At 41.6% G+C, this 19,205-nt stretch overlaps 1 protein-coding gene across 1 annotated transcript in view; it reads left to right on the top strand.

Moving 5' to 3' along the window:
* The first annotated feature begins 1,776 nt into the window (after positions 1-1,776).
* The window catches only part of GPR158 (G protein-coupled receptor 158), a 429,025-nt gene continuing 411,596 nt past the window's right edge, over positions 1,777-19,205 (top strand). The window contains exon 1 of the mRNA XM_008148869.3: positions 1,777-2,696. Within this exon, the coding sequence (XP_008147091.2) occupies positions 1,777-2,696 (920 nt within the window). The remainder of the gene's footprint in view (positions 2,697-19,205) is intronic.

Below are 19,205 nucleotides of genomic sequence, written 5' to 3'. Positions count from 1 at the left end.
GAATGCTACAAGTGACATTTTTATTAGTTGGGATTTGAAGTGTATTTGGGATTCTCAGTTGTCTTTCTTGGGGAATTTGAAAAATTGAAAATGGAGGTGCATATGGAAAATGGAGGTGCATAAAACACTACATCTCTAGTACTAATTAGTATTTTCAGAATGTCAGAAGACATTTTTAAAGCTTCAAAAACAAAACAAAACACAAAACACCACACAAAGCACAACAACAATTAGACACTGAGACACTGTTTAGGGAATTCCCAGTAATTGGGGAGAAGTCTTGGCATACTTATTCAGCTCTTCTTTCTTCTGCTGGGATGTCCCAATCTGCAGGAATGACTTCCCAATCTCTAGGGATGACTTCCCTTTTCACTCAACACAAACTCTCTCCTTCTTATTCTCTTACAGACCGAGTCCTGCCCCTTGCACAGGTTCTCTCTTCTACATCTTCACTTGCATACCTTCACCTTGGCGTCCTTTCAAGCACAGGTTCTTTAAATCTGGCATTTTTTCCCCCCTTAAAACTCAGCCAGTAGATGTCTCCATTACTCTCTAATAGCTAAGACCTCTGCAAGTAGGTTTTAATCATTTATTTAAGCAACAAGAAGGAGGATTTGATGATTTGCCAAAAATGAGCAGATGCTGGGGAACACACGTCTCCATCCTACGTCCTTCCCCTCTGGTTTAAGTCAGAAATGAAAACTCCTTTCTCCCTCTTTTTCAGGCAAAAGAAAAGGCTGATTGAACTAAGCAGGCAAGGCTCCAACTCCCTCCTCCTCAGTACGTTCAAGTTTCCTTTGCTCTGAGCCACAAAAGCTCTGCTCTCCCCACCCTCCCGCCCACCTCATCCCACCCCCTCAGCTTTTAGAGTCATCGGGGAACGCGAGTGGGTGAAAGGACTCAGCGCTGCTGCATCTCGCGCCACCGCCTCCTCAAGCGCCTCCTCTGTGCCGCCTCGGATTCAGCACTGGACAGCTCCCGCCCCATTCCCAGCAAATAGCAGTCGGCTGATTGACAGAGGAGTCGACCACACAGGGAACAGGACGGCTTGAAGCCGCCCTACAAGGGTTTGGTTGCGGCCAAGCTGCCTCTTTAAAACAGCTTTCCTCCCGACAGCAGGGAGAGGCAGGAGTGTGGTCTGTGGGCAAACCTAAAGCTTCAACTAACCAGCTGCCCGGCCCTCTGGACCCCAGAGGACAATCGTCTTAAGAGAAATCTTCGCTCTGTGAGGCTGGCTCCTGCGCTCGCGGTGCCGGTCTGTGTGTGCGCGCGCTCCGCGCCTCGGGCGAAGCGAACCGGGAGGAGGAGCCGAGCCTGGAGGCGGGAACGACCTGCCGCGGGTGCGATGATGGAGCAGCGTTTTCGGCGGCCGCGGCGGCAGCAGCAGCAGCAGCACCAGCTCTTGAACACACCTCGGTGAGAACGGCGGTGGAAGCGGCCGAGCAGAAAGACGTAAGCAGGCTAACTATAGCTGCCGGGAGCCAGAAGGGAGGTAACCTGTTCGGCTCTAGGCTGTGAGGTGCGTAAATCCCCAGCCGACGCACCGCGGAGCGGCTGCAGCCAGCGTTGCCACAGGTGATTCGATTTCCTGTGATGGTAGCTTAGCCAGGGGGCCAGTTTCCAGACATTCTTATTTTAAAGTCCTTTTCGACTGGGTGCCATCTGGAGAAGGGGGGAAGGCTCCTAGGCAAAGTCTTACTGTTGATAAATTGACGACCGAAATTTAAAAAGTGACTCCTCCCCTTGCCTCCTCTCCTCTTTGAGAGAGAGAGGCAGATGGGAGCCATGGCTTATCCTTTACTCCTCTGCTTCCTGCTCGCTCCTCTGGGACTGGGAGCTGCTGGTGCCAGCCGCGACCCTGCGGGACGGCCGGGTTTCCCTCGAGAGAGGACCCTGAGGGCGAAGCAGCACGCCCAGCAGCCGTCTCGAGCCTCTGCCTCGGACCCCTGGGCTCCCGGGAGCCGCTCCACCGACGGCACCATCTTGGCGCAGAAACTCTCCGAGGAGGTGCCCATGGACGTGGCCTCTTACCTCTACACCGGGGACTCCCTCCAGCTGAAGCGAGCCAACTGCTCCGGCCGCTATGAACTGGCGGGCCTGCCGGGGAAGTCGTCGGCTCTAGCCAGCTCCCATCCTTCTTTGCACGGGGCACTGGACACGCTGACACACGCCACCAACTTCCTCAACATGATGCTGCAAAGCAATAAGTCGCGGGAGCAGAACTTGCAGGACGACCTGGAGTGGTACCAGGCGCTCGTGCGGAGTCTCCTGGAGGGCGAGCCCAGCATCTGCCGGGCGGCCATCACCTTCAGCACCCAGTCGCTGTCCGCGTCCGCGTCCGCGTCCGCGTCCGCCCCGCAGGTCTTCCTCCAGGCCACGCGCGAGGAGAGCCGGATTCTGCTTCAGGACCTGTCCTCCTCGGCTCACCACCTGGCCAACGCCACGCTGGAGACCGAGTGGTTCCACGGCCTCCGGCGCAAGTGGCGGACCCATGTACAGCGGCGGGGCTCCAATCAGGGCCCCCGGGGCCTGGGCCACAGCTGGCGGCGCAGAGACGGGCTTGGAGGCGACAAGAGCCCCGTCAAGTGGTCTCCGCCTTATCTGGAGTGCGAGAACGGGAGTTACAAGCCCGGATGGCTGGTCACTCTCTCCGCGGCTTTCTACGGGTTGCAGCCTAACTTGGTCCCGGAATTCAGGTAGGGAAGGATAAAACGATGCCAAAGCAAACCCTTCCTTCCAGTTTCGTGGGTGGGTGCGCGTGTGGGGAAGGAACACGTGGATGTGACACTTACGCCTCCCGCCCTCACAGCAGAGACTGAGGCTGAGCGACACCCCACGCGGGCTCCTGTGCTTGGGGACTAAAAGCGCCCCACGTTGGTCAGCTTCAGACACGCAGCGAAAGCTGCTCTCAGACCAGTTTCCCTGCAAGGAGCTAGGGGCTGGGGAGTGGCGAGAGCATGGGTAGAGCTGAGGAAAAACCTTTGATGTCCCACCCTTTTCTTCAATTCTTGGGAGAGCAGAGAGCGGCTGCGAGTTCCCATCAGGGGTGATGCTGCTATGGAACCTGGGGGAACTTGGGGAGCTCCCTTGTGCCTGCCAGGCACCCAGTGGCCAGCACCGGATGTGAGAGAAAAGGGACCCAGAGGAGAGAGAGTCCCTTCTTTCTGCCACTTCAGGGTAGCTTTGCTTGCTTCCTATGTGTGTCGTTTAGGGCACAGGTCTGTTGTAATTCAGACAGCGCAACCCCCTTGGCAGTTCTGTTCCCTCAGCAGTGAGTCAGTCGCAACAGCTCAGCTGTCTTCAGGATCCAGACTTTGCAATTTGGTCAGTTCCTTCTCCCCGTTTCCCTCCTCCCCGCAATCCACACCCCCTTCCTTGATCCCCTGGCTCCCATTCTCTGTGTCAGGCATACCTAAAAGTTCTCCTGCCCTTCACATCCTCCTGCATGTCATAAAGGAACCGGGATGAGTTATTTTGGGGAGGGAAGGAGGGTTTCTTCTGACCGAACTCACTCAGGGAAGGAGGGGACTTACTATGTATTCCCTGCCTCAGGGGACAGCATTTGTGGGAAGATGAGAATTTGCAAATTAACAGGTGGTAACACCTGCCCTGGGAAGAGCCTGATCTTTGAGGTGAGAAACTTCTAGAAGTAGCTCTTAAGAGTTGATATGAGGAAGGAACAGAGAGAGCAGAAACTCCAGAGGGCCACAGATTGACCAGGATCCTCCCAAAATTCCACAATGTGAAGCTCTGGAACGGGTGGTGGTGGGGGTGGTGTGTGTGTGTGTGTGTGTGTGTGTGTGTGTGTGTGTGTGGTGGGGGGTGGGGTGGGAAGGGGAAGGGTGTGTCAAGGTTGCTTCTGTACTTTTTGGGATCCTGGGCAAAAGTGAGAAACACGTGTGTGTGTGCGTGTGTGTGTGTCCTAATGCTTTGTTTGGCACAACAAAGGCAGGATACTGACTGGGTGAAATATACCAGGCTGAGTACTGGGTTGGCAAATGGGGGAGTCAGAAAGCTTCTTTGTCTTGGTACTGTCACTTACTGCTGAATGACGTCAAGTAAGATACTTAAACTTTCTGGGCCTCAGCTACTTATCTATCAAGTCAGGAAGTTGAACTAGATGGTCTCTAGGGAGCCATCAGTTATAAAATTCTGTAGCTTTTAATGCTGGCAACACTGGAGAAGGCATAAATAAAAACAACAACCCCCTTTGATTCTGTATGACCATATTAGGAGTGTGTGTGTGTGTGTGTGTGTGTGTGTGTATGCATTTTCTATCTCTTTGAAAGATCTTGTCTTAAAACCAGAGTTACTCTTTCCTCCTTTCAGGATAATCTCATTTCTTCCTGACTTCTGCAGGATCCTATTTAGTAAAAGCTGATCCATGCTTTGAATATTTGCCATATTGTTTGCTCAGAATAGGAAAGCTCAGCAGATGCCATTCACTGCCCACAAATGGTTTGTGACCTTCAGATAAACCCGAAAAGGGGGTCCCAGATCCTAGGATCAGTCAACCAATCTCCTTCCCTCCCTCCCTCTTTCCCTCCCTCCTTCCCTCTCCCTCCTTCCCTTCCTTTTTTCTTCCCTCCCCTCCTTCCTTCAACATTTACTTTATGTCAGGCTCTGTGCTAACTGCTTTACTTATATCATCTTAACTAATCCACACAACAACCCTATGAGTTAGGTTTTATTAGTTTCTCTATTTTACGGAAAGAGAACCTGAAGCACAGGGAGATTAAACTTCTTTTCCAAGAAGTTAAGTAGTAGAGCTAGTGATTACATACTTGTAACCACTATGCTAAATACTTGTCTTGAAGGTGTCCTAGGATTGCTACATGTAATATAGTTGCTGCATAAAACTATGTGTATTTTTAAGCATAGACATGAGACTAGTAATGAGAGCCATTCATTTTCAGAATTATTTCTCTTAAGGCTCAGAAAGCATAGGTTACCTAAATGAACTCAGTGCCTCTGCCAGCCAAGATAAAAGGCTGAGGACCCAAAGGGACTGAGGCTGTGAGGACTACATGCCCCCTACCTATTTCTTGGACTGCATTCAGAAAATAGTTTCCTCTTGTGAAGCCTCTTTAAGTGCTTTCATAGTCATCGATGGTGTTCTTTAGCCAAGGCATGAAGCCAGGCCATTTAGTGTCTGGCTTTCTGCAGAAGCTGGCTTGTCCTGGCGGCATGTATGAAGGGCAGAATAAGTGCTCTCATGTGAGTGCTTTCGCCCCATGTCCGATGCTTCTCAAATGCTGTATTGAGGATACACACAGATGTTAATTATAGGAACTGAAGAAACCTTAAAGAGATCATCAGATGGTGCCTTCTGTTGTTTCATAGATGAAGACACAGAACCAGAAAGGTGAAGTGCCGTGTCCAAAACTCACGTAGTAACAAAACAAACAGAATCCAGGCCTTCTGCCTCTGGTCCACACTAAGACTGATAAGTATATATCTTAATCATTTTTTTTTTTTTTGGCTCTCTGGACCTTTGCACACAAAGTACCTATGTTGGGGGACATAGTTTACTTTATCATCTTTCAGGAAAAAAATTAACCCATATAACATAGCTGTTAAGTTTTAAGGAAAATATACATTATTTCACACATTTGAAAAAATATTTAAATGGGCCATTTTTGTTTTTTTCATACTCACAAAAATCAAAGGTTTTTTGTTGATAACATATTATCACCTAAGATGTGTACTCTAATATTCTAAAATACAGGTAAATAATATTGTACAGTTATGGTAACAATGTAAACCTGAAACAGATTTTTGGGAAGTCATGATTAGGAGCTCTACTCCTGATTTTAAATACCTTTGAACCTGTAGAGTTATTTATAAAAAAATCTTATCTGTAATAAAATAAATCCATTAATAGTGACTTCCTTATGGAAGAGAACAGGAGGAAAAACTTCATAGTTAAAATTTTCATTTAAGATCAGTTAATATTTTCCCAGGTCTTTCCCAGATTCAATCATTTAAATTATATTATATTTTATTTTTAGAGAGTGTAAATCCAAAACACGAAATTCAAAAGCAATGTTAGATCATGGTCAACTACCTTCTTATATTAATGCTTATCACTGTAAAACACCTCTCAGAGGTTTTATTCCTCTCTGTTTCAGAATGACACAGGTATCTTAAGTTTTAAAGTTTAGTGTGAGACTCACATGGGAAGAGAAATTTATTGTTAATTTCTTTCTTTTCAAAAATACTACTAGTTGCTCTAACTAAATGTCTCTTGAGTCTTTGGAAGGTTCTTTGGAATTCACTTGTGTTTTTATTTTATTTTTCATCTTATTTTATTTTTTAAAATATATTTTTATTGATTTCAGAGAGGGAGGGAGAGGAAGAAAGATAGAAACATCAATGATGAGCGAGAATCATTGATTGGCTGCCTCCTGCATGCCCCAACTGGGGATCAATATTGATAGGGGAATAAGATGTTGAGGAAGAGGAAACTAAACAAATGTCAGACCTGCTGCTTGGTAAAAAGGCAATAGGGCAATGGAGGAATGATCACAACAGAATGAACATTGGTGTCACTGATTTGCTGATTCCTGAGGGGGTCACTTTATCTCCTTTACACACATACACCCACACACTCCATCAGTGATTCCAGTATAGATATCTGCTTTCAACAAAACAGGGCAATTTGCACAATATAAAAGAAATGACCATATTGCTCTAGACCAAATATTTCCTATGTCTCTCTTGTAGGTCATGGCGGTGGTGAAGAGGTTACCTATAGGGATATCACAGAGATTTTACCTGTGTGGTAGATCAATGTGTTTTTAGATAACTTCTGCTATTGAGGCTTTTGAGTCTCAATTATTTCATCTCTAAATTGAATAGTAAACTATATCTCCTTTGCAATTTTCTACAAACTAAATGAAGACTTATCATCACATAGGAAGTTCAGTAAATATACTGCATTGTAGTTTCTGTCTTCTCAAATATTGTCTTCAGCTGAACATAAATGTTTTTAGTTTAGCTGTATTTATAGTGATTTATAATTTAAACTAGTGGCCAGGTGCACGAAATTCGTGCATGGAGGGGGGATTCCCTTAGCCCAGCCTGCACCCTCTCCAATTGGGGACCCCTTGGGGGATGGCTGACTGCCTGTGGGATCGGGCCTAAACTGGCAGTCAGACATCCCTCTCGCAATCTGGGACCGCTGGCTCCTAACCACTCACCTGCTTGCCTGCCTGATCACCCCCAACTGCCTCTGCCTGCCTGATCACCCCTAACTACCCTCCCCTGCCAGCCTGCTCTCACCCCCAACTGCCCTCCCCTGCCGGCCAATTTGGTTCTGATTGGTCAGTTTCTATGCCAGTCAGCATCAAAAGCTCCGCCTCCTAGGCAGCCATTGGATCCTCACAGTTCACCCAGATTTGGTTCTGATTGGTCGGTTTCTATGCCAGTCAGTGTCTCTGGGCCTATCAGAGAGGTGGGGCTGATCAGCAGCCCCTGCAGAGGCCCAGAGAGAAACAGAGATGCGGCTGCTGGCAAAGCCTGGAGAGAAAGAGAGAGGCAATGGCTGATCAACAGCTGCCACAGAGGCTGCAGATAAGACCCTGCCTCTCTCTTCGGGCTTCTCTCCAGGCCTGATCCACAGCCCCCTCAGCAGTCAGTGCTGGGTCGCCACGGCAACCCAGCACTGACTGCAGGACTGACTTCTGGTTGATCGAGCCTTTGGTCGTTTTGGATGTTACGGACCCTGGGTTTTTATATATTAGAATGATGGTTTAGTTTCATCCTTAATAATTGTGAAGGCTTGTAATGATTGTGGATCCTGGTGGAAATAATGGCCTTAGAAACAAATGTTGGCACTAGTCTAGGCCACATCCTTTACTTATGGTGTTACTATGGTCAGCAATTGCCTTTTAATCCTCAATTTCTTCATCTGTAAGTTGAGGGGGTTGGACTAGGTGACCTGTAGGGTTCCTTATAATCCTGAAAGTCTATGATTATGCACATCATCAATTATGTCACTTTAATTTTTAAGTTTTGTTTGATTATAATGCTGAGATCCATTAATATATGCTCATTTAAATGCAGTTCATGTTTATATATGTACTGAGTTTGACTTTATCATGGTCATTTATTCATAGAATATTTACAGAAAGCCTTCTCAATGAACACTGAGTTAAGTAAACACACACAAACACACATATGTGCACACATTGAAATGAGAACTCCATTTCAAAATAAAAATAAGCATGATCTGAGTTTCCAGATCTTAAAAGATCCCCTAAATTACTTAAAGTTAACATACTGCTGTATCACAGGTTTCCTCTGTATACCTGTGTTATTCCCCACAGGATAATCAATGTTTAGGCATTTTGGAGCACCTTAATCACTCTTAATAACAACCTGTTTCAATTTCCCTCTGTAGTTGTCCTTAAAATTTCAAAAAGAGGTATTTATTGTGGTGCAACAGTGGTACAGCCTTACTTGACATTTTCTAGAACAAGCATTTGGGAGCAGATATGGGCTTTCTAAGACTGCTAAAAAATAACAAGGGTGTATGCCTACCCTATGGAGAGGGAATGGGTGTCCTCACTGGACTGATTTTATAGCCTCAGCTGCTGGCTAACTTAAATTTTACTTTCAACTTCAGAAAGGCAACAGTCTGTTGCTCCTTGTCCAGGATTTTAAGGCTACTCTTTTCCAACATGCACTGTGGTTTTGATTATGTTGTAACACTAGAGGCCCGATGCACGACATTCATGCAAGAGTAGGCCTTTCTTCCCCTGGCTGCCGGCACTGGCTTCCCTCTGGCAACAGGGACTCAAGCTTCCCTTGAAGCCCCAGCTTCGTCTGGAAGGTCGTCCTGAAGGATGTCTGGTCTAATTAGCATATTATGCTTTCATTATTATAGATATTGAGATGCCAAGAAGTGTGTTGTTGATTTATTTTCACTTGGTTGGTACAGAATCATTAGGGCTTTGTTTGTTTTCTCTTTTCAATTCTGAATTGGTATTCACAGCTAACCTAATAAAACAGTACATTGAGATTTTGATAATGTTGGCAGCTTGATGGCCATTATGTCAAATAGGCAGTCCACTGGTTGTGGGGAGAGTTTGTAGCCAACAGCATTATTAAGCTTCTTGCCCAGCACAGCTATGGCATATGTATTGGGGTTGGTTTTACTGGTCTATAGCCTTATTTGCTTTTCAGCTCCTAGTGAAAACAAACAGACATGTTTATATGTCATTTCTGCTTTGGCTGGGCATTTATGCATCTCAGTTTTTCTTCGTACAGGGAAAAATTTGACCTATAAAAATGTTTAGCTGGATAAGCTGTTCTATGAAATGCCTTTTCAATTTAGGAAAGAATTAATCCTTTTGGCTAAAAGTCTTTCTTAAGTCACTCCACTTCACACACCTTTTCTACAATGCCAAACTTAGTATAGCAACCAAGCCTGGCTTTTCCCCCCAAAGGATATTATAGTGCTTCAAAGCAATCACAGGATACATCTACAGTTGACCTTTGAACAACATGGGTTTGAACTTCATGTTCCACTTATACACATATTTTTTTCAATAAATACTGTAAATATTTTTCTCTTCCTTATAATTTTCTTTGTTTTTTTTAAGTGTACAAACACCACACATATATACATAATATATATATATGTATATATATATAAAACATACAAAATATGTGTTGCTTTGGCTGGTGTGACTCAGTTGGTTGAATGTGGTCCCATGCACCAAAAGGTCACCAGTTCAATTCCTGATTAAAGCACATGCCCAGGTTTGTGGGCTTGATCCCCAGTAGGGGGCATGCCAGAGGCAGCTGATCAGTGTTTCTCTCTCACATTAATGTTTCTCTTCCTCTCTCCCCTTCTCCTCTTCCTATCTCTATAAAAAATCAGTAAGAACATATTTTAAAAATGTGTTAATCAACTGTTTAGGTTACAAGTAAGGCTTCTGGTCAACAGTGGCTATTAATAGGTAAGTTTTTGGGAAGTCAAAAGTTATATGCAGATTTTCTACTGCATGGAGTTGGGGGCGTGGTCATGACCCCTACCCCCATGTTGTTCAAGGGTCAACTGTAGTTTCATTACCTTCATTATAGGTAAAATGTATAAAAAATACAGAATTAAATGTTATTTGACCTTCAAATCATTTTCCCTAAACAAAAATACTATTACCTCCCTTTTTGTCAAAGGAAGTCTCTCTCTCGTAGTTAACTAATACTTCTAATTAATTGAGATCCAGTTAATTTTTATTCATTATAATATCTGTTGTAACTTTCTCCCATTTAAAAACTATAATTAGATAACTAGTTATCTGTCATAACATCCCCCTATTAAAAATTTTATTTTTTTTATTTTTTATTTTATTGATTTTTTACAGAGAGGAAGAGAGAGGGATAGAGAGTTAGAAACATCGATGAGAGAGATACATCGATCAGCTGCCTCTTGCACACCCCCTACTGGGGATGTGCCCGCAACCAAGGTACATGCCCTTGACCGGAATCGAACCCGGGACCTTTGAGTCCGCAGGCCGACGCTCTATCCACTGAGCCAAACCGGTTTCGGCCCCCTATTAAAAATTATAAGTATAATTTTCCCCATAGAAAAACTATATAATAGATTTAAAAAATTTTTTCTGTTTAGTCAGAAAAGTACTTAATGTATCTATAACTTGAAAGGAACCTTAAAATTACCTAAGATTTTGGTTTATTTCTTTAAGCTACTTTTTTCACCATTCATGTGTTCTGTGCGATGTGTATGCCTTTTAACATATTTATAGAATAACATAACACATGGATTTTATCTGAGGAAGAGGAAAAGGCATTATAATATAGTATAATACATTTTGTTTTCATTTCTAAGATGCACCTTTTTTTACATTTTGATGTCACTCAAATTGCGATGTCTTATGATTGAAGGCATGTTCTTTTCAATTGACATACATTTTCTTTCAGTGGTACACAATAAAATAGTGTATCTTTCAGTTAATGGGATTTTATATTTGATTAACTATGGTATTAGGAAATGGGAGAATAAATTTCAAGGTCTCTCCAACTATAAAGTTCTTTTATCCTCTATAAGTTATCAAGGTGCAGCAAAATACTGTATGCATATATGGAAATAAAATCTAGACCTTCCTGCTGTATATGAATTAGATTGTTACTTATCTTCATAATTTTCCTTAGAAATACAAGCTATACTAAAACATGTAACCACATTTTTTAATGTTTTTATTGATTTCAGAGAGGAAGGAAGAGGAAGAGAGAGATAGAAACATCAATGATGCAAACGCCCTCTGGCGGGGGGTGGGGTGGTTTGAGCTCACAACAGGGCATGTGCCCTGACTGGGAATCGAACTATGACCTCCTTGTTTAGGCCACATTTTCATTTTAATGTATGTGAAATATATAAAATATTGGGCCAGAAAAGCTTCAGAAACTTTCATCTTCAAAATAGGTGAGGTAAGGATTATCAAAATCTTTCCCACACCAAGTGGCAAAGCATTTCACTCACTCTGTGGGAAAATGCCTAGGACAGTGCGAGTAAAAGAGCACTTGTAGATCAAACATAGAAAGGAATAGCTCTGTCTTTCCTTCTAAAGTGCTTAGAAGTGTCAGGGTGGAAATAAAACTTTATGGTATAGCCATGTAATTGGTTTTGGTTAATGAGATTTATGTGGAATCCTGGAGGTGAGAGTTTTTTCTTTCTCTTTTCTAGTTAGCTGCCTGGAATGGAATAAAGAGTTTGGTTTTCCCCTCGTTTGATCCTTCAGACCATTGTGTCAAATAGTGTTTCTCAACCTCAGCACTACTGACAGTTTGGGCCAGGCAATCTTTTATTGTGTGGTCTGCATTGTTCATTGTAAGATGTTTAGCAGCACCCCTGGCCTCTACCCACTAGATGCCAGTAGCAACCTCCCTGCCCAATGTGCCAATCAAAAATGTCTACTAACATTACCAAACATCTTCAGGAGGGCAAGAATGCCTATGGTCAAAAGTTGCTGGAGTAGAGGGGACACATATAATTGTTCTATTCTGGGGCTATCTTTATTTTAAGGATTCTATATGTATGTGTATGTGAGAGTATATGTGTGTGTGTATAAGTTTGCCGAATCACATTTCTATTTATTTATTTATTTACATACTTGTTTTTTTTGGAACATAAGATTAATGCACTTATAGAACCTGGAAAAAAAAGAATGTGAACCGGAAATTTCTCATGGATCAATGGAATGTTAAATACTAGTAATTTAAATTTATATGTCATCAAGACTCAAAAAGAACTGGCAAAATTATTTGCAGAATCTGTTGCTAACATGGTTTCACTACTTCTATGGTTACATGTTTTATATTTCAGGTTTCCCATTAAAGTATTCATTTTGGAGAGAAAAATGTGTGTGTGTATGTGTATATACATTGGGGGTGATGGCATTTTTGAAAGAAGCCATGTTTTTTTACTCAACATTCTGGGAAAGCTCCTTTTTGGAGAATTAGAATTTTAGAAATAAACAGGATTTTAGAGATCATATAGTCCAATTTACTTTTGCTTTTACAGGTGAGGAAATTGAGACCAGGGATGTGGTGACCACTATTTATACTAGCTATGGCTGCAATGAATTGGTAGTTTATTAATAGGCACAAATAAAATGATTCTGAGTCACCAAGTAAATGTTAATTTATATTCTTTATTCACTGCTCCCAAATCTGGCTGTGCATCAGCTCACTAGAAAAATCTGATAATATATTCCCAGGCCCTCCCCAGACAATGTGAATGAGATAATCCAAGGTATGGGTTCAACAGTCTTATTAAAGACAAAGTCTTTGTAAATTAGAAGCAGCTTAAACACAAACTTGGGAAAAAGTAAACAGTATTTGAAGTACTTTTAATCCATTTTACAAGATTTTAAGACTAAAAATTAAACACTGTAAATACTTAGCAACTTCAGCTGCAGGTCATTCTGGATAGCTGAAGTATTCCAATATCATGAATAATCCTATTGGTAGGGGTAGAACGATTAGCAGGTTCTTTATGAAGGCAGGGAGATCACCTTGGAATGGTGAGTCACTTTATTTTGGGTTCTTCTGTGTTTCCTCACCTTTAAAATAGGGGCATTCATTGGAGTGGCTATCTCTTATTATTATTTGTCTCTTTATAAAAACACTAGGGGCTCCGTGTACGAATTCCTGCACAGGTGGGATCCGGCCTGCCCACCCCAATCAGGGCTGATTGGGTGGGGCTGGCCAGGGGGAGAGGCCATGGGCCAATGGCTGGCTGGCCACGCCCCTTGGTCAAACTCCTGGTTGAACTCCTGGTAGAATTCTCGGTCAAGGGGACAATTTGCATATTAGCCTTTTATTATATAGGTCCTATGTCCCCAATCAGGTCTACATGTCTTTCAAGTGCAAGGACCACATTTTATGAAATCCCATACTCAGTGCCTTGCAAATTTCAGGGAGGCAGTATGGAAGAGAGAAAGGGTTTGGGATTATAAATTTAGATTTCAATCCATGAGCTTCCACTTGCACTGACTGTGTGACACTGGGCCTCAATTTCCTTGTCTGCAAAGGGTATAGAGTACATCGTCATAAAGAGTAAACAAGCTTATATATGTAAAGAGCTTAGCATAATGACTAAAATGCACTATTTTAGAAAATTATAGAGTATATATGGTGCTGGGATGTAATACTGAAAAATGACAGACAAAATCCTTGTCCTCATGGATTTTCTTTTGTGTGTGTGCATGGGAGGAAGATAGATAATAAACAAGCAAAATAGATATCTATACTAATAAAAGTGTAATATGCTAATTAGACTGGACAACTTCCGGACAACCTTCCAGACATCCTTCTGGACAAAGCCATGGTGGTGGGGCCAAGGCAGAGGTGGTTAGGGGCGATCAGGCTGGCAGGCTGGCAGGTGAGCAATTAGTAGCCAGCAGTCCCAGATTGCGAGAGAGATGTCCAACTGCCGGTTTAGGCCCGATCCCAGATTGGAGATGGTGCAGGCCAGGCTGAGGAAACCCCCCCAAATCCCGCTACACAAATTTAGTGCTCCGGGCCTCTAGTAAGAAATAAGGTTTGATAGAAACAAGTGCTATAAGTAGATATATAAGATAATGTGGTAGAGAATGGCAGAGAGGGTGCAGGCCAGGCTGAGGGGGACCCCCCCCCCCCCCCCCAAATCCCGCTACACAAATTTAGTGCTCCGGGCCTCTAGTAAGAAATAAGGTTTGATAGAAACAAGTGCTATAAGTAGATATATAAGATAATGTGGTAGAGAATGGCAGAGAGGTAGGGTGGGCTTCAGACCTCTCTGAAAAGATGACTTTAAGTTATGAAATAAAGGATGAGAAGGACATAGCCATGGAACAAACTGAGGTAATCATGTTTCAAATAGAAAAGAACAAAGGCCTTGAGATAGGAATGAGCTTTTAAGTGCTCTAAGAATAGAAGAAAGTCAGTGTTGCTGGAATGTAGTGAGGTGGTTGATGAGGCAGAAGATGAGAGTAAGGTATACAGAAGGTGTTCAATAAATGGTTAAAATGTTGTGGTAAATGGTTAAAATGTTAAGTGCTTAAAAATGTTCTACCCCTGTAATAATATGTAAATTGTGGATGTATTTTCATTTTTTCCCCCCTTGGATAATTTTATTATAAAGTTCTTGTTTTATTTTGTCTGCCTATTTATCTTTTCTCCTTTCAGCCTTGGCCTTCCTGCCCCGGACTCCCCCAGTTTCTCTGATGAGATTTCAGTCAAAGAATAAGCTATTTCTAGTTGTTCCATTCTCTCAAATATGAAGAGATTAACTGGAATATTTGAAAGGTAAAAGAGGTAGAGATAGAAAACCCAGAATTTCTTGGAAAAATCAGTTGGATGTTTTTCTTGCTCCCTGACTTAAACTTGTAAAGTGAACCACTTTCCAGACACAGAGTGCAGGAGAATAAGGGGAGAGGCACAGCAGTTAAACTCATGGGCAAAACCTTCTCTCCCCTGCATGGCTCCCCCCTGCCCCCCCAACCCCCTTCCACTGCCCAGCTTGCCTAGGATGACATCCTGCAGGTCCTTGACTTCTCTCAAGCTGAGGGCTGGCAGGTCCTATCATTTGGCATTCTCTGACACACTCTTCGTTGTCTTTTATGGTGAGGTCTAAGATGGTGAGGTCTAAGATGTCGAGGTGAGGGGCTGTCTGGAGAACTGCCAGAAAGAGGCATAAGGCACAGAAGTCAGATCAGAAGAGCCAGAAGCAAGACCATGAACATTTGGGACACTAATTTGGAGGTGGCAGTCTTTGCATGACAGGAAAACAAGTACAGGCAGAAACATATCTCTAATGAAGCATATTAACAACAGGAAGATAGGATTATGGGTTTTAGGAAATAAAATCACCATTAGTTTCTCCAATCTGATAAGTGTGGAATTTAGCTTCTTTTTAGTTCATTTTTCTTTTCCCTACTCTTTCCATTGCTTATTAATTATACTAGAGGCCCGGTGCACGAAATTCATGCACTTGGGGGGAGGAAGGGTCCCTCAGCCCGGCCTGCACCCTCTCGCAGTCTGGGAGCCCTCAGGGGATGTCCGACTGACGGCTTAGGGCCTAAGCCAGCAATAGCTAAGGAGGTGGGAGAGGCTTCCACCACCGCCACTGTGCTCGCCAGCCATGAGCCTGGCTCAGGGCTTCTGGCTGAGCGGCACTCCCACTGTGGGAGCACACTGACCACCAGGGGGTAGGTCCTGCATTGAGCATCTGTCCCCTGGTGGTCAGTGCGTATCATAGCGACCAGTCGTTCCGCCCTTAGGGTCAATTTATATATTACCCTTTTATTATATAGGATTTTTTCTATTGGTTACCCTGATTTTTGCATCCATAAATTTTAAATATTATATTCCATTATTTTCTTCCTTCTCTCTCCTACTCCTGTTGCCTATTCCAATATTTTTAGATAATGAAAGATGATAACATTTATATTCTGCCACTATAGTAAAAAGAAAAACAAAAAACTTCTATGCTTTGTCCATTAGTTGCCTCTAAGAATTGAAACTTGAATAACTGATTCTGTGCCATTTTCAGAACATTCAAAATTTCAAGGTCTAATAGGATTATCTCTCCTTTTTATTGGATCAGTTATTTGCTCAAAACAATGCAAACTCAGGTCATGCATGTCTGCATTGAGACTTCCCAAATATTTCCCCTCCTTGCAGTTGCCAATTGCCTTTCTTTTTCTTGTAAGAGAAACAAAAAGGGACCATATGTTTTGCCTATTTCTAGGATCATCTTCATCATTCCATTTGTCAAGGAATAGTTACATTTTTATTGATAACATTCTTCTTGGATACCCATAATTTGTACAAGTTGCTTTAGGTCTTCTGCAGAATATTTATCATAAAACTATTTTCCAATTTTTGAAATTTTAGATCCAACTATGTGTTAGATCCTCTTATTTAGAGAATTCTTTTTTCCCCCACTCCCTAGAGCACAATTTTAAATACATTTTTGGAAAGGATCTGTGGAAGGTAAAATTTTAAGTCTTCCCAAGTCTGAAAATGTCTTTGTCTTCATGCATGATTGATTGTTTGTCAGAATATAGAATTATGGGTTCAAAGTCATTTTGCCTTCAGAATTTTAAAGACGTTATATTGTTGTTAGCATTCATTTTGCTGGTAAAAAGATTGATGTTAACTTGATTTATTATATCTTTGTAGCTAATCTTTTCTCTTCATGGAAACTTTTAGGATATATTTTGTTTTTTGTTCAAGTTTTGAATATTCATGATGTGCTCAGATGCAATTCCTTTTATTCATCAACCTTACCACTTAGTTGGCCCTTTTAGATTTCTCCACTCAGAAATTTCCTTTTATGACTGCTTATAATTATTTCCTCCTATCCATTTTCTCTTCCTGGAACTCTTACAGTTAGGTATTTGGCTTCCTAGACTGATCTCTATATTTCTTAACTTTTTTGGAATTTTCCATCTTTCTCTCTCTTTTTTACTTTACCTTCCAGGAGATTTTCTTATTTTCTTCTTCCTTTATAAAAATTAAATTAGTTTTCATTTGTCAATCTCTTTTAATTTCCATGATCTCTTTCTTGCTCTAATTATTTCCTTTTCACAACTGTTTGTTAATTTTCTTAAATTTTTTGTTAATGTTCTCATTTTTTGAGAATATAATAAAAACATCTATTAAATTATCATCGGATCCCTGAGTTATTCTGTTTGTTCCAGATTCAGTTACTTTGCTTGTTCATACAGGTTCTTCTCCTTCATACTATCAGTTCACTCCAGTGTGATCCTTAACTCATCAATTTATGATTAGAGGGATAGGTTAATTTATATAGCTAGACAGCATGCATTCTTGTGACAGAGGTGGAGACCTCGATCCTCAGTAGACTCTCTCTTGACTATCAGGCTTCATTCACTTTTGATGCCTGAGAAGAAAGTTGGCAATCTGTAGCCCATCCTAGACCTTTACTCTATGAGAACTAATAACTGTTCTAGAAGTTTTAGCTCTTCTCAGGCATGTTTTTCAATGTCTTTACAGAACAGCTCTTGTTTTTAGCTTGGGAATAAATGCAATCACTGCACACAAGGAGAGGGTGTGCCAACTCGGGTAACTGCATAGAAGTCCTTCAATTCACCACCAACTCTACTGGAAGAGTAGTTTCCACCTCTGACCCCACCTTCTCCCGGTGTGTTCTGGGGTTAACTACTACTACCCTGGTTTATCATTAGTATGATCCTAGAGAATTGTGTCAAATATTTGGTCAGCTCTTTCTCTTCATTCATTCCCTCTTGTACTTATTTACAGCTATTACAGTTGAATGTGGACCAAAGAGGTAGAGATACATATGCTTACTCACCAACTTGAATAATAACTCGAACTCAGATCTTTTGACCAGTCTTCTTACCCTTATACCTATGAGATGGACATCATATTCAACTATTTTGCTTATTCAGTATGTGTCCTTAGGCAAATCATTTCACCTCTTTGTGCCAAACATTTCTTAACTATTATTTAGGGAGAATGATATTGACCATATATTGTTACAATATAAATTGAGGATGATAATATCAGTCACATATAGTTTCAATGAGAATTTTTTAAGGGAACTTAGCATAATGTTTGACACATAATCAGCACCTAATAAATGATAACTTAAAACCTAGGGTTCAAAGCATACAAATAAAGCTACATTTAGTTCACATCTTGGATATCTAACTAAAGCTCCTTATTTTAAACTTTCTTAAAAGTTTTTATTAATTTTTAGAGAGAGGAAGGGAAAGAAAGAGAGAAACACTCATCTGAGAGAGAAACATGGATCGGTTGCCTCCACACATGCTCTGACTGGGGATAGAACCCATAACTGGGGTATGTGCCCTGTCTAGGAATCGAACCTGCCACCTTTTGGAGTATGGAACGATGCTTCAACCAACTGAGCCACACTGGTCAGGGCTAAAGCTCCTTATTTTAAATTCCAACTGGGAACATGTTTTATTTACTTTATGGCCTTATTTATTATTATTTTTGGATCAGAAGTGTCCACTGGCACAAGCTATATATCTTTCTCTGAAAAATTACTATGTACACCTGACTTGGTTTTATTGTATAAAATATTAGCACTTAGAAAAAAGTCATTTAGAATTTTAAAATAACTGCAGATTATCAGCTGGGTAGCCTGACATGAAGAACTATATGAATAAGCCAACAGAAAAAAAAAAGAGAGAAATTTAAGAGTTTGAGATTTAACAAAAGATATGTTTTCCCTTAGATATTATAGCTGAACACTAACATAAATGGCATGTTTAATTAAATCATAAAGAAACTCAAAGCATGAGATTATTATATATTTTAAAATAGATTATGGTATTTACATTAGACATTTATGTTGGCAGACAAACTATACTTTATTACTTTTTCTTCCTTAGCAATTAAAAAATTTATGACTTAGGACATATTAGATAACTTTCCTGAACCTTATTTTCTTCCTCAATAAAATGAGAAAAGTACTTCCTCTTTTATAGGATTGTTATTTGAATAAGATGAGTCAATATAGGTGATCTCTTTGTATTGGGTTCCCTGACAAGGAATTGTCTCATCCCATTCAGAAAAGCTCATATTCAAAGACGTGATATAAGGAACACTGCAATGTGTTTGCTAAAATGTCCTCTTGTTATTTAAAATTTAAATAAAATGTACTTCAGAATTATTCCAGTGAA

Source organism: Eptesicus fuscus, chromosome 2, assembly GCF_027574615.1.
Source record: "Eptesicus fuscus isolate TK198812 chromosome 2, DD_ASM_mEF_20220401, whole genome shotgun sequence".
Taxonomy (NCBI): domain Eukaryota; kingdom Metazoa; phylum Chordata; class Mammalia; order Chiroptera; family Vespertilionidae; genus Eptesicus; species Eptesicus fuscus.
Note: the sequence above shows the minus strand (reverse complement) of the source record. Positions and strands in the feature narration are given on the sequence as shown.